This window comes from Pseudoliparis swirei, chromosome 21, assembly GCF_029220125.1.
Source record: "Pseudoliparis swirei isolate HS2019 ecotype Mariana Trench chromosome 21, NWPU_hadal_v1, whole genome shotgun sequence".
Classification (NCBI taxonomy): Eukaryota; Metazoa; Chordata; class Actinopteri; order Perciformes; family Liparidae; genus Pseudoliparis; species Pseudoliparis swirei.
The window spans coordinates 1399862-1414154 of record NC_079408.1 but is presented as its reverse complement, the minus strand read 5'-3'; the positions used below and the strand labels follow the sequence as shown (position 1 = coordinate 1414154).

The 14293-nt window shown below is 52.1% G+C and overlaps 1 protein-coding gene across 1 annotated transcript; it reads right to left on the bottom strand.

Annotated features, from left to right (window-relative positions):
- Positions 1-240: 240 nt before the first annotated feature.
- Positions 241-3778, bottom strand: LOC130212100 (uncharacterized). The gene is given in 3 exon segments (XM_056443236.1): positions 241-1116; positions 1119-2919; positions 2999-3778. Coding segments are annotated over 3 exon segments (3003 nt in total). The 3' UTR covers positions 241-694.
- Positions 3779-14293: the final 10515 nt, after the last annotated feature.

Sequence of the window (14293 nt, the reverse complement as noted above, 5' to 3'; positions counted from 1 at the left end):
TGTCGTATGCCTGTGGTAGCTTCGACATAGGCTCTGAGGGCCCGTACTGGGCACAGGAGCTTTGACCGCTCCTCTCCCGATGGGGGGTCGAACTGTGCCAGCCGGACAGGCTGGTTGACATATGAGCGTGTCAGCACTTTAGGGAGAAACGCTGCGTTGGGCCATAATGTGACACCTGAGCCATCAGAGTTCCACCTGAGACAGGATTCACTCACAGATAGGGCGTGCAGCTCGCCTACCCTCTTTGCTGAAGTGATGGCAAGGAGAAAAACGGTCTTTGCCGACAGCCATTTTAGCTCTGACCCTGACATGGGTTCGAAAGGAGGCGAGCATAGTGTGTCCAGTACCATGGGTAGGTCCCATGGGGGAGCCCTGGGGGCGCTCGGAGGACGCAGTCGCCGAGCTCCCTTTAAGAAGAGGGAGACCAACCTATGGCTCCCCACCGTGCCCTTGTTAGTCCCGGCGTGCTGTGCTGAGATAGCAGCTACGTACACCTTCAGGGTAGAGGGAGACCGGCCCCTATCCAGGAGGGACTGTAGAAACTCTAATATAACCGGCACGGGGCACTGCACCGGGTCGGTGTTGCGGCCCACGCACCAATCAGAGAACAGCCTCCATCTACACTCGTACTGTAGACGGGTAGATGGTGCTCTGGCATGCCGAATAGTCCCCTTGACTAGGTCTGTGCAGCTGCTCAGCAGCAGGTCGGACCCTGCAGTGGCCAGGCCCATAGCTGCAGGCGGCTGGGGTTGGGGTGCCAGATCTGGCCTCCTAGCTGTGAAAGGAGATCCCTCCTGTCCGGGAGGCACCATGGCGTCCCGGAGCAGAGCCTGTGCAGTAGGGGGAACCAAGTCCTGGCTGGCCATCGCGGGGCCACCAGTAGGAGACTGTGGCCCTGTTGAAGTACCCTGAGAAGCGTTGGTAAGATCAGGGGAATTGGGGGGAAAGCATAAAGAAGGCCCCCTGGCCATGTGTGCGCCAGGGCATCTTGCCCCAGAGGGCTGGTCCTATCCCTCAGGGAGAACCAGTGGGAGCAGTGGGTTGACGTCTCCGAGGCAAAAAGATCTACCCTCGCCCTGCCGAAGAGACCCCAGATGCTCTGCACCACTTGGTGGAGCGCCACTCCGGTGGGGGTCTGTGGCGGGAGAGGGAATCTGCAATCTGGTTCTGTTTCCCTGGAATATACATCGCCCGAAGGCTGGTCAGGTGAGGGGCTGCCCAAGTCAGAAGGGCGCAAGCCGCGTGTAGCAGCTTTGCCGACCTGGTGCCACCCTGATGGTTTATGTGGAAAACGGTCGGGGTGTTGTCCGACCGAACGAGTACGTGTTTCCCAGCCAGGAATGGCAGGAACTGCTTGAGTGCTAGGTGCACAGCCCGCAGCTCCAGGACATTGATATGCTCGGTGTGGTCCTGAGCGGACCACTGCCCCTGAGCAGTCCTGTTCTGCCACACTGCGCCCCACCCTGAGAGGGAGGCGTCCGTTGTGACGACCTCCCGCCGGGACGGGACCATACCCATGGGGACACCCCCCGACAGGTACGCCCTCTCCCTCCATGGTGATAGGGCTCGAAGGCACTGCTGTGATACCTCCACTCTCCTGTGCCTGTGGCACGTGACCTCCAAATGGAGGCTGTTCAGCCATCTCTGTAGAGGCCGCAGTGACAGCAAACCCAAGGGAATGACAGCTGAGGCGGCTGTCAATTTGCCCAACAGGCGAAGGAAGAGAATGTAGGGCAACCGCCTGCCCCCTCGGAAGAGGGGCAGGTTGCGGAGGATGTCGTCGACACGCCGGCGTGACGGACGGGCTCTCATAGCGGCTGAGTCCAGAGCTACACCGATGAAGGTTATGCTCTGGGACGGGCGCAGAGAGCATTTCTGCATGTTCACCCTGAGGCCCAATAGGGCCACATGGGAGAGAAGGCGGGTGGTGTCTTGTGCAGCCTGAGTTTGGGATGGTGCACAGATCAGCCAATCGTCCAAATACGGCATTACCGTCATGCCCTGCAACTGCAGGGGGGAAAGGGCAGCCGCAACACATCTTGTGAACACACGTGGGGAAAGGGAGAGTCCGAATGGAAGCACCCTGAACTGAAAACAACGGCCTTGAAAGGCGAAACGAAGGAACTGTCTGTGACGAGGCACAATGGGGACATGAAAATAGGCATCCTTCAAGTCGACCGACGTGAACCAGTCCCCTCTGGAGATGGTACGAAGGACGTCTGCCGTGCTGAGCATGTGGAATGGCAAGACCTTCAGGAACTTGTTGAGTCCCCTCAGATCTAGGATTGGGCGGAGTCCGCCCTCTTTCTTCCTTACGAGGAAGTAGGTTGAATAAAACCCCCTGGGCTCTGACAGGGGGTCTACCGCCTCGATTGCGCCCTTGGCCAGGAGTTTGGCAAGTTCCTGGCTCAAGGCTAAGGCTTTTGCCGGGTCGGCGATGGTAGTTATCCTGACCCGGCCGGAGGCTGGGGGCCGGCGTCGGAATTGGAGCTTGTAGCCCTGAGCTAGGGTGGACACCACCCATGGGTCTGGGGCATGAGCTGCCCAGTAGCGGATCTGCTGCTGGGAGAAAAACCCAACGGCCGGCCCGGAGACTTCATCTCCTGCCCCCCCTGCCTCTAGTGGCTGTGGGGGGGCGGCTGGTAATCCCAGGGTTTGGAAACTGTCTGGGGAGTCCGCCAGAAACCGCACGTTGTGAGTGGGTTGGCCTCCCAGCGGGGTGCTGAGGCCTGCGCTGACTATTAAGGCGAGCGCGGGGCTGCAAATGGTCTCTGGGGGCCGGCGTGGGGCCCCTGGATGCCCGTCGGGGTGGGGGCATGGCACGGCGAAGATCAGCGAACTGCTGCCTGGCCTGACTGGCTTGCACAGTTCGCTGGAGCGCCTGGAGCGCGGCCGATCCGAACATCTCCCCGGGCTCGACTGGGACAGCGCGGAGGGTCCTTCTACAGGTCTCCGATAGGTGTGACTGTGATAGCCAAACCTGGCGGCGGGTCTGTACCAGGGTGGACATCAGGCGCCCGAGCTCCCTCGACATGAGGCCAAACGCCTGCAGTGACGCATCACTGAGGCTGATAGAGGAGGCGTCGGGAGTATCCTGCTGTAGAGACTCCGAGAGGGCAAGCATGAGATGGGAGAGGGAGTTACCGATACGGCCCATGCGGGCTGCCGTGTTGTAGGCCTGGGAAAGCAGTTCGTCCGTGGCCCGACACTGGGGCCGAGGGCACCTGGCCTCCGGTCTTAGAGTCTCCTCTGGGGAAACTATGAGGGATGCAATAGTTGGCTCAATGGCTGGCATGCGCTCAAGACCATACTTGGCCGCGTCCTGCATGGACGCCAGGGTTCGTCCCTCGGTCGAAGGCCGGGAATGAGCACGGGTGTCTCTCCAGCATGCGTGTAACTCCCTTAGGTAATCTTCGGAGGGAGGGACAGAGAAGGTGGCGGGGACGGAAGTGCGCCTGAAGAACGCACTAACCTGTGGGGTTTTGGGCTGCTGTATATCCAGCTGAAGGCGTGCCAGGGCCATGCGCATGACAGACCCGATGGAGCCCTCCTCTCCCCCCTCCGACCGACTCTGGACTGAGAGGTGGGAACCCGGCCTGGAAGCCTGGGTGTCTTGCCCGTCGCTGTACTCTGTGAAGAGGTTGGCGGATGCCGTCACCGAGATAACGTCCTCATCCGAGAACTGCTCGGCCGCGGGTGGATCTGATACTTCAGTTTCCACCGCACTCGGGTGGAGGGCCCGGAGAAGGGACTTCATCTGCGCCAGCTCCGCCGCCATCAGCTCTACGCTAGAGACTAGCGTGGCGGTCTTAGCCCTCTTGGGGGAAGCGCCCGCAGAGACCGAAAGCCGGCGCTTGCAATGGTTCGGTTGGGATGGGCCTGGCTGGCCTGACGGAGAGAGGTCAAGCCTGCCGCTCAGGTGTTCCAATTCTGCCAGTCTTGCGGCCCTTACTGCGTATGGCATAATGCCGCAGTTCATGCACGCATTCTCTGAGAGGCCCTCCCTCAGGTGCTCGAGGCCAAGGCAAGAGGGGCAAAGGTCATGGCCATCCTCGAGCTGGAGAGGGGTCATGCAGGTACTACAGTCAGCAGGGCCAAATTTAGCCATGGCTCTGGAGGGACCCTGTCTTCCGCTACTGTGGCCCGGGTCCCGCTGAACGGGTTAAAGACAGTCCGTCTAGTGAGGGTAGGGCGCGGACGCTGGCCTCACCAGCACGGTCGCTATAGCGGCCGGGGGTCACAACAGTAGTACTCCGCTACTGTGGCCCAGGTCCTGTAGGACAGGACGGAGACAGCCCGTCTAGCGAGGGTAGAGCGCGGACGCTGGCCTCACCAGCGGTAGCTGTGGCTGCTGGGGGTCGCAACAGTAGCACTCCGCTACTGTGACCCGGGTCCTGTAGGACCGGAGCAGCTGTTGGGATTAGCGTGGCTTCCGTTAGCCCGAGTTGCCTACTTAGGCACCCTGCTAACTCTGCCCGGCGGTGATGCCACCGGCGTCAGCGCACGCTATCCAAGTCGCTACAGAGAGCTGGTCACGCCCGCGTCGCAGCCTGCGACGCCGAGCGGAGACACTCCCGTTTAGCCCACAGTTAGCAACAGCGAGCGCGCTCTGCTACTGTGAACTGCAATCATTGATAATAATTGGAACGCTCTCACCCGATTGACGCTTCGCGATGGAGGTCCTGGTGAGGAACGAAGGTAGACCTGCTGCGTTCCCCGGCCTGACTCGATAGTCAGCCGTAGGAAAAACGCGCCGTCTTCCCCCCCGGGGGGAAGCTTGTCGCAGCCTCTGGAGGGCGAGGGATCGCAACTCCGACCGGTTGGTCGCAAGGCTTCACGCGACGAGCTTTAGACAAACCTCTGTATAACTTCAGCTTTCAGCTGATGCTAGTTTAGAGATTCCGTTAGCCTGCGTTTGCGAGAAGATGAAAAAGGACTGATCTCGGAATGACACCGGAACTTATACCCAGTGGGCGGGTCATCCGAGGTCACATGTGACTTTGTTGTCATTAAGACTCGACCTGCGTATGCTCGAGACGGAAGAAATCCAGTGCTAAGCACCGCCTCTGGCGGTCAGGAAGGATGAAATAGAACCCATAACTTATTGACGGGACTCTCGGATCATAATGCAAATTTTTTTTCTAGAAAACTTAACAAAAAACGTTTTGAAAACTCTTTTTCTAGTACCCCTAGTAATCGACCTAATACTAGAATAATCCCCAAAAACCAACAACAAAATCTAGAAAAAGCCTTAAAAGACATCAATTGGGATGATCTTCATAAATGTGAAAATGCAGATATCTGCAGCGACTCTTTCCTCTCTCAAATCAAGGGGGTAATTTTCCCTTCTCCAGACAAGGGAGCCGAGGAGGAATAAAACCACCCTTCCTGGCTCAACCCAGATTGTGTACACTTAATGAAGCGAAGGGATATGGCTCTCAAAAAATCCATAAAATCAGGGTTAAGTACAGACAGACATATTTTCACAGCTACCAGAAACAAAGTTACGATGGAGCTGCGAAAGGCCAAAGCAGATTTTTTCATAAAAATTATTGAAAATGCTAGGGGGAACAGTAAAACAATCTGGCAGAATATAAACAAGCTAACAGGGAAACAACATAAGCAGGATAATAAAGGCATAGAACTAAGAGTTGACAATCAGCTGGTGCGGGACCCCGTTATTCTGGCACAGGAATTAAACTCCTTTTTTATTAAATCTATTGAAGATATATCTAAACAGTTCATTTCACCCGTGTGCTCTGATAGTCCGGTAAATAGAGCTGCAGACAATTCACTGATAACATTTTGTATTCAAGAAATCACTGTGACAGAAGTCATTAATATTATTAATGCTCTGAACAACTCTAAAGCCAAGGATATCCATGGTCTCGACACCAGCTTTTTTAAATCACACAAGGAGGCGCTGGCACCCCCAATCATGCACCTAGTGAACCTATCTATTAGACACTCGATGGTTCCTGGAGCATGGAAGATGGCCTCAGTTATCCCTGTGTTCAAATCGGGGGATAGCTCCGATATGAACAACTACAGACCAATTAGTATTTTGCCTAGCATCTCTAAAATTATAGAAAAATGGATCGCTAAACAAATAATAGAATTCCTTAATAATGGTCAAACCCCCCTGCACCCCATGCAGTTTGGTTTTCGACCGCATCATTCCACGGAAACTGCACTGGTTACGCTCATGGAGAAATTAAAAAGTTTATTAGATAAGAAGAGCTGCGTAGGTGCTGTATTTTTAGATTTAAAAAGAGCGTTCGATACAGTTAACCATGATGTGCTACTAAGCAAACTGTTAGGCTTCAACTTCTCTGATCAAGCCATCAAATGGTTTGGATCTTATTTATCCCATAGAGAACAATGTACTGTGGTTGATGGTGTCAGCTCCTTTTACCTGGGCTGTCCAGTAGGGGTCCCCCAAGGATCCATACTGGCGCCCATTTTATTCTCTTTATATTAATGACTTACCTGACTCTTGCTTCAATGTGGATGTTCAGCTGTATGCTGATGACACGGTCATTTTTACGGAGGCCAAAAATAGTGAGGAGGCAGCACGAGTGCTCTCTACTGCTCTGAGTCATATTCAAGGCTGGCTCACCAGGTCCTGTCTCTCATTGAACACGAAAAAAACAGTGTGTATGTTCTTTTCTAAGCAATCCTCAACTGTTGCACATTCTAATGTGTTTTTGGGAACTGAGAAACTGAATGTTGTTAATAAGTTCAAATACTTAGGCATTATGCTTGATTCCACACTCTCCTTTAGGAGCCATGTTAAAATGATGTCGAAAACCATAAACTTCCATATACATAATTTTAAACAAATAAGAAACTCTCTATCGACTAATGCCGCTTTGCTGTTTTTACATTCTATGATACTCTCACGTGTGAGTTACTGCTTAACCAGTTGGTCTATGACAAGCTCAATAGTTATTAAACCGGTCGAACTACTCTATAAAAAAGCATTGAAAATACTGGATAAAAAACCATTTAAGTATCATCATTGCTATATTTTAACCAAATACAAAATGTTAAGTTTTAATAATTTTAGAAAATTCACTTCGGCCTGTTTGATTTTCAAAATACTAAATGGCCTAGCGCCACCCCCCCTTAAAACCTTTATCAAACATCGATCTATTAACTCCACTCTGTCCACCAGAGCTGTCACAAACAGGGACTGTGAGGTCCCATTTAGAAAAACCCTGTTTGGGCAAAATGTGCTGTCCTTCAAAGGATGCATGATGTGGAACAGCCTACCTCCTTCTATAAGGGAAAGCCCCAGCCTGGTCACCTTCAAAGGATGCATGGTGTGGAACAGCCGACCTCCTTCTATAAGGGAAAGCCCCAGCCTGGTCACCTTCAAAGGCCACCTGAAGGCATGGCTCAGACTTCATCAGCCCTGTGACCATTAGAGTTAATCCGCACGGTATCCAAATGTCTTGCATGCACCTTTTTATTAATCTTTTTTTCTTCTTTTGTATTACTGTACTGTCATGTGTGAAGTGATGTGTGCTTTCCATTTCACTCTGCTTGCATTCTTAAATTACATCAACCTGCCAAGGGACTACAGATGGAAACTAGCCTCCCGGCTATAATCTGGCATATTTACATGTACATTGTACTGTCAATCAATATGCACTGTCCCTTATTCTCTAAATAAATAAATAAATAAATAAAATAAATATGTGGTGTATTAGTTGGTTTCACAGTAGTTTAATTTGTTTGGTGGTTATTTGGGTTTTTCTCTGGGTGTCTTCCCGCTGCCGGTGCCTCACCGGGCTCGGTGCGTGGCAGAAATGTTTGCACCGATTCCCCCCCCGCTGCTCACGAGGAGACACGGGATGAAGATCTCCGGTGACTCCTCGTGCAGCGTGGAGGAATTGGCTCGGGCAGTCGGGAAGAAGGTCGGGTTCAGCAGCGTGAAGTCCGCCGCCAAGATGAACGGCTCGGTCGTGATCTTCCTGGATCAGGTGGGGAAGGTGAGCCGCGTGGTAGAGGAGGGTCTCTCGGTGGGAGATTTGTTTGTGGAGGTGTTTCCGCTGGATCAGCCGTCCACCAGAGTCCTCGTGCCAAACGTCCCTCCGCTCATCTCCGATGAGTTCCTCAGCAGAGAGCTCTCCCGGCACGGGAAACTGGTCTCCCCGATGAGAGAGATCTCATCGGGGTTCAAGGAGAGCTCGATGAAGCACATCATGAGTTACCGTAGATCGGTTTATATGATACTCAACGACCGGAGCGCGGAGTTAAACCTGCGCTTCAGCGTCAGAGTAGATGATGTTAACTATAACGTCTACGCGTCTTCATCGGCGATGAAGTGCTTTCATTGCGGGGAGGAGGGGCACACCGCGAGGGTCTGCTCGAAGCGAGGCGACCCGGCGTCAGCTGGTCCGGGCGGCGGGGCTCGCGACCGCGGCGTCTCTGAGAGGAGGCGCCGCTGGCGCGGCGACCGGCGCGGCAGCTGCGGCGGCGGCTCCGATTCCAGCGGAGAGCGCGGCGAGCGGCGTCACTACTGCTGTCCCCGACACACATGTGGTGGGTATGAATGAGAGCGTGAGTGATGGTGGCGATGGTGGTGAGGCTAGGCAGGGCAGTGAAAGGCAGGCTGTGGGTGGGGTAGGAAGGGATAAGAGTGAAGGAAAAAAAGGAAAAATAGACTCACAAAATGGTGGTGATGGTGGTGACGGGGCTAAAGCTGCCAAGAGCAGTGGGGGGGAGGAGGTGGGTGAGGTGAGAAGTGATGAGGATAAAGGAGGGGAAAGTAAGAAAAACAAGAGAAATATTGCTGATGGGGCTACGGCTGGCAAGGGTGATGGTGGCAAAGGTGTTGAAATCACCCAGAGCAGTGGGGGGGAGGCTGTGGTTGAGGTAGGAAGTGATGACGAAGGAAAAAAGGAGGAAGAAAAAGGAAGGAAGGACAAAGAGAATGCTGGGGGGAAGCCCATGGAGGTGGTAGGACAGGTGGGTGGAGTTGAAGGGGCGGAGGAAGAAGGTGTAGGGGAGGAGGGGGATGAACAGGTGGAGATGGACGAGGAGGAAGCAGGGGGGCAGAAAGGGGCCCCAAAAAGAAAGAAGAGTGGCCAGAGCGCCGGCAGCGAGGCCAAAGCCAGCAGGGTGGAGGTGAGGAGTCAGGGGGCGGGGCCGGTGGAGGACAGCAGTGATGAGGAGGGGTCAGAGGACAGCGACTCTCCTCTGATTTTAACAAACAGTCAGACTCAAAAACTGTATACGGCGGATGAAATAAGCTTGTTTTTATATAAAACGAAAAACAAAAAAAAGGTAGAGGTCAGGGATCACTTCCCTGACCTCGTGGCATTTGAGCACTCCTGCCGCTATCACATGGCGAAGAAGAAATTAGATATGCAGGAGGTTTTTAGAATTAGAAAGATTTTACTCAAAGTAAAGGAGTGCATCCAGCAGGGGGAGGTGGAGAGCTCCAATGTGTGTTTTAATTGATTTGTTGTTTTTAAGTTTTATTTGTTTTTTAAACTCTTTTCTTTTAATGAACACATTCAGAGTCTGAGTTTTAAACGTAAATGGAGCGAGGGACAGTAAGAAGAGAACATCTATTTATGAATTTAACAAGATGAAGGCCAACGATGTTCTCTTCTTACAAGAGACGCACAGCGACAGCACCAACGAGGCGGACTGGAGGAGGGAGTGGGGGGGGGAAGTCCTCCTGAGCCACAACACCAACCTCAGCGGAGGAGTGGGCTTCCTCTTCTCCAGGGCCTTCAGCCCGCGGTCACTGGAGGTCAAACACATCGTGGAGGGGAGGCTGTTCTTTGTGAAAGCACGGTTCGACCTTTTTAATGTCGTTTTAATTAATGTCTATGCTCCAACAACCGGGGCAGAGAGGAAGCTGTTTTTATCCAAAGTTAATGATGTTTTAAATGATTGTGCCTCGGAGGATTTTTTTATTCTTGGGGGGGATTTTAACTGCACAGAGGATGATTTTAAAGACAGAAACCACACAGAGCCACATCCAGCTTCACAGCAGGTCCTGAGGAGGCTGGTCCATTCTCATGGCCTGGTGGACGTGTGGAGAAGGATGCATCCGGACTGCCGACAGTACACATGGTCCCACGTTAGGGAGGGAAGGATCTCCTCAGCCAGGTTAGACCGTATTTATGTTTTTAAGCACCATTTTAATATTTAAAAAATGTGCAGCATTGTTCCGGCTGGTTTTACTGATCACTCTTTGGTTTTATGTCATGTTTTTATTAGGAACTTTTTACCCAGGAGCGCGTATTGGCATTTTAATACAGTTTTAACTTTCGATAGGAGTTTTAGAGAGGTGTTGTTTTATTTTTTGAGCGTTTTTAGGCTGAGGAAGAGTGATTTTAATAATCTTAGGCAGTGGTGGGACCGTGGTAAGGTAGAAATTAAGCTCCTTTGTCAGCAGCACACTTTCAACGTCACTAGAGACGTCACCAGATCTATGAAGGACCTGGAGACTGAGATAGTGGACCTAGAAAGTTTGAGCGAGTCCACAGGAGATCGAGGACATATTGAAGTCTTCAAAAGTAAAAAGGCGGCTCTCGCCGACCTGTTCGAAGTAAAAGTGCAAGGCGCACTGGTCAGGTCCCGATTCCAGACCATCGCGGAGATGGACACTCCCTCTGGCTTCTTCTTCGGCCTGGAGAAGAGGAGTGGGCAGGGGCGAGTGATCCACTCACTGCTGACGGACTCAGGGCAGCCGGTTGTGGAGCCAAGCCAGATCCGGAAGCGAGCGGTGGGGTTTTACTCCTCCCTTTATGCCACTGAGTATAGGGAGGAGGGAGAGTCGACGGAGGGGCTCTGTGGGGAGCTGCCTCAGGTCTCCGAGGAGACTAATGAGGAGCTCAACAGACCCATAACCCCCCAAGAGCTGAAAGCTGCCCTGCAGGGAATGCAGGGAGGGCGCGCCCCCGGGATCGACGGCCTCCCCGCTGAATTTTACAAAAAATACTGGGATGTCCTCGGAGGGGACATCCTAGAAGTCTTCAACGAGAGTCTGGCCTCTGGTTCCATGCCGATGTCCTGCCGGAGGGCAGTGCTAACCCTGCTGCCAAAAAAAGGAAACCCGCAGGACATCGGTAACTGGCGCCCTGTGTCTCTGCTGTGTGTGGATTACAAGCTTCTGTCCAGGGTCCTCGCCTCCAGGCTGAGGGGAGCTATGGAGCAGGTCCTCCATCGGGACCAGACCTACTGCGTGCCCGGCAGGTCCATGGTGGACAACGTCCACCTCATTCGGGACGTTTTGGAGGTCTCCAGCTCGTTGGGTATGGATACTGGTCTGATTTCTCTAGATCAGGAAAAGGCTTTTGACCGCGTTGAACACGGCTTCCTCTGGAAAGTTCTGGGGAAGTTTGGGTTCAGCGCTGGTTTCATAGCTAAGATCAAGGTGTTGTACAGTAATATTGAGAGTGTGCTGAAGATAAACGGCAGGCTGTGTGCTCCTTTTAGAGTGGGTAGAGGGGTCCGGCAGGGCTGTGCTCTGTCCGGGATGCTCTACGCACTCTCCCTCGAGCCCCTCCTCATTAAAATACGCTCTAGCCTTCATGGTTTGGTTTTACCTGGTTTTAATAAGAAAGTGATTTTATCGGCGTATGCCGACGACGTCGTTGTTTTTATTAAAGACCAAAGAGATGTAGACCTTTTAAATCAAATTGTACAGGATTTTAGCACAGCATCGTCAGCGAGGGTGAACTGGAAGAAAAGCGAAGCCCTCGCTGTGGGGGAGTGGCGTGGCGGCCTCCCGGTTCTTCCACAAAAGCTCATATGGAAAAAGGACGGTTTTAAATATTTAGGGATATACCTGGGGAAGCCGAGCATGGTCCAGAAGAACTGGGAGGGCGTCACAGAGAAGATAGAGGGGAAACTTTCCAAGTGGAAGTGGCTGCTCCCCCAGATGTCTTTTAAAGGTAGAGTACTGGTTTTAAACAATCTTATTGCATCCCAACTGTGGCACAGGTTGACAGTTTTAGACCCTCCCTCGGGCTTCTTAGCCAACATACAAAAGAAGATGGTGGATTTCTTTTGGGAGGGTCTACACTGGGTGCCACAGGGGGTGCTGTGTTTAACCAGAGAGGAGGGGGGACAGGGCCTCGTCCACCTGGCCAGCCGGACAGCCACTTTTAGATTACAGTTTGTTCAGAAGTTTTTAACGAGTCCGGGGTTTTTAGTGTGGCGAGACGTGGCCAGCTGCATCCTCAGACGTGCTGACAACCTGGGGCTGGATACTGCTCTGTTTTTAATAGACTCCAGTTTTTAAAATTAAGTGGGCTGCCTCCTTTTTATCAGGGTGTTTTTAAGTCGTGGGCCCTTTTTAAACACGAAAGGTGTCCACAGTCTGACTCTGTTCTGGTTGTTGAGAGAACCATTAATTTATAAAAACAAGAATGAACATTAGCAGCAGCATCACCCCTGGACTAACGGGGCGCTGCTGCGAACAAAGACACTTTCCCTGCAGCAGTTGGTGGATGCAGTGGGGCCGACGCTGAGCGACCCCCCCGGCCCTGGGCTCCCTGCTGGGGCTGCATTCCGACCGGGTGGCGAGGAGGCTCCTGGAGCTGTGGAGGCAGAGGCTGACCGGGTTGGAGAGGAGCCTCCTCAACGACTACAGACAGAAGAGAACAGAGCCGGACCCTGCAGACCCCTTCCCAAACATCTCCCTCAGCCCGGGGCTAGGGGGACTCACCGGCCCCCTGCTAAGAACGAGCCACCCAGAAACATTTACAGTGAGAAAAGCAGACAAGAAAACACTGTATTTTAACCTCGTGAAGAGTATCAACAGGTCCAGACTGTGCAACAGACCGCCCACTGTGTGGTCAGAGAGACTTGGGCATGGAGGCCCTGGCCCGCAGTGGGGGGTCCTATACAAGCCTCCCCTGAAGAAAAGGACCGCTGACCTCCAGTGGCGGATTTTACACGGTGCTGTCGCGTCCAACGCTTTTATTTCGGTAATCAATCCCGCTGTCCTGAGCCAGTGCCCCTTCTGTGACCTCCGGGAGACTATTTACCATGTTTTTAACGAGTGTAAGAGACTTTTGAGTTTCTTCGCTCTTCTAACACTGGTTTTTAGTCTTTTTAATGTGGTTTTTACAGAGAAGGTTTTTATCATGGGAGCTGCCTACAAAAAAACGGAAAAAGAAAAATGGCAGCTCCTTAATTTTTTATCCGGCGAAGCCAAAATGGCCATTTATTTAACAAGGAAGTCCCGGGTGGAAAACAGAGAGGGGCAGGAGGCAAGGGGCAGTGTGGCTCTGTAACATCAGAGCCAGACTCTGGCTGGAGTTCAGGTTTTACAAACACATTGGAGACCTGGATGCTTTTAAACAACGCTGGTGTTTTAAAGACATTGTTTGTTCTGTGGTAGAGGAGGAGCTGGAGTTTGCACCACTTTTTATTAGGTAAAACATGTTTTCTTTTTTTTAATGTTTTGTTTTTGTTTGTTTGCTTTTATTTTAAACAATTAGATTTTTTTAAACACTTTATTTTTAAAGAAATGTTGTTATGGAAAAAATGTAAATAAAGTGTTTTTCAAAAATAAAAATAAATCTCTCTGTCTCTCTCTCCCTCTCTAAAGTATATGATATATTGAAATAAACGTTTATGTTCCGGGCTCTTGTTGTACGGTCTCCTCAGAAGAGGTTCTCCTGGACCCTGACCCCTCAGAAGAGGTTCTCCTGGACTCTGACCCCCCAGAAGAGGTTCTCCTGGACTCTGACCCCTCAGAAGAGGTTCTCCTGGACCCTGACCCCCCAGAAGAGTTTCTCCTGGACCCTGACCCCTCAGAAGAGGTTCTCCTGGACCCTGACCCCTCAGAAGAGGTTCTCCTGGACTCTGACCCCTCAGACGAGGTTCTCCTGGACCCTGACCCCTCAGAAGAGGTTCCCCTGGACTCTGACCCGTCTGTGGACCATGAAGCTGTTGATGTTATATGGACCAATGGAACTCTTAGGGGCGTGTCTTGTTGCTCATTGCATCCTGGAAGCTGCTCATAAAGTCGTGTGTGATCTGACCAGTAGGGGGCGCTGCAGTGATTTGCCAAAGTTGACCGTTTTTGCAGTTTTTTTGCTTGAATTTGTCATTTCTGTCCGTTTTAGATTTACAGGCTCCTCCCACTAAACGAGTCCGATCGACTTCCGTCGTGTTGAAGGACGACCTGATGACCTTAAAGTCGAAGAGTGATGAGGAAGGTGACTTCACTTCACTCCACATTACGTGGACCCCAACAAACACCACGCTCTGTATTTGGTGACGAATTAGACTGTTCCTTAAATATTATAATCAA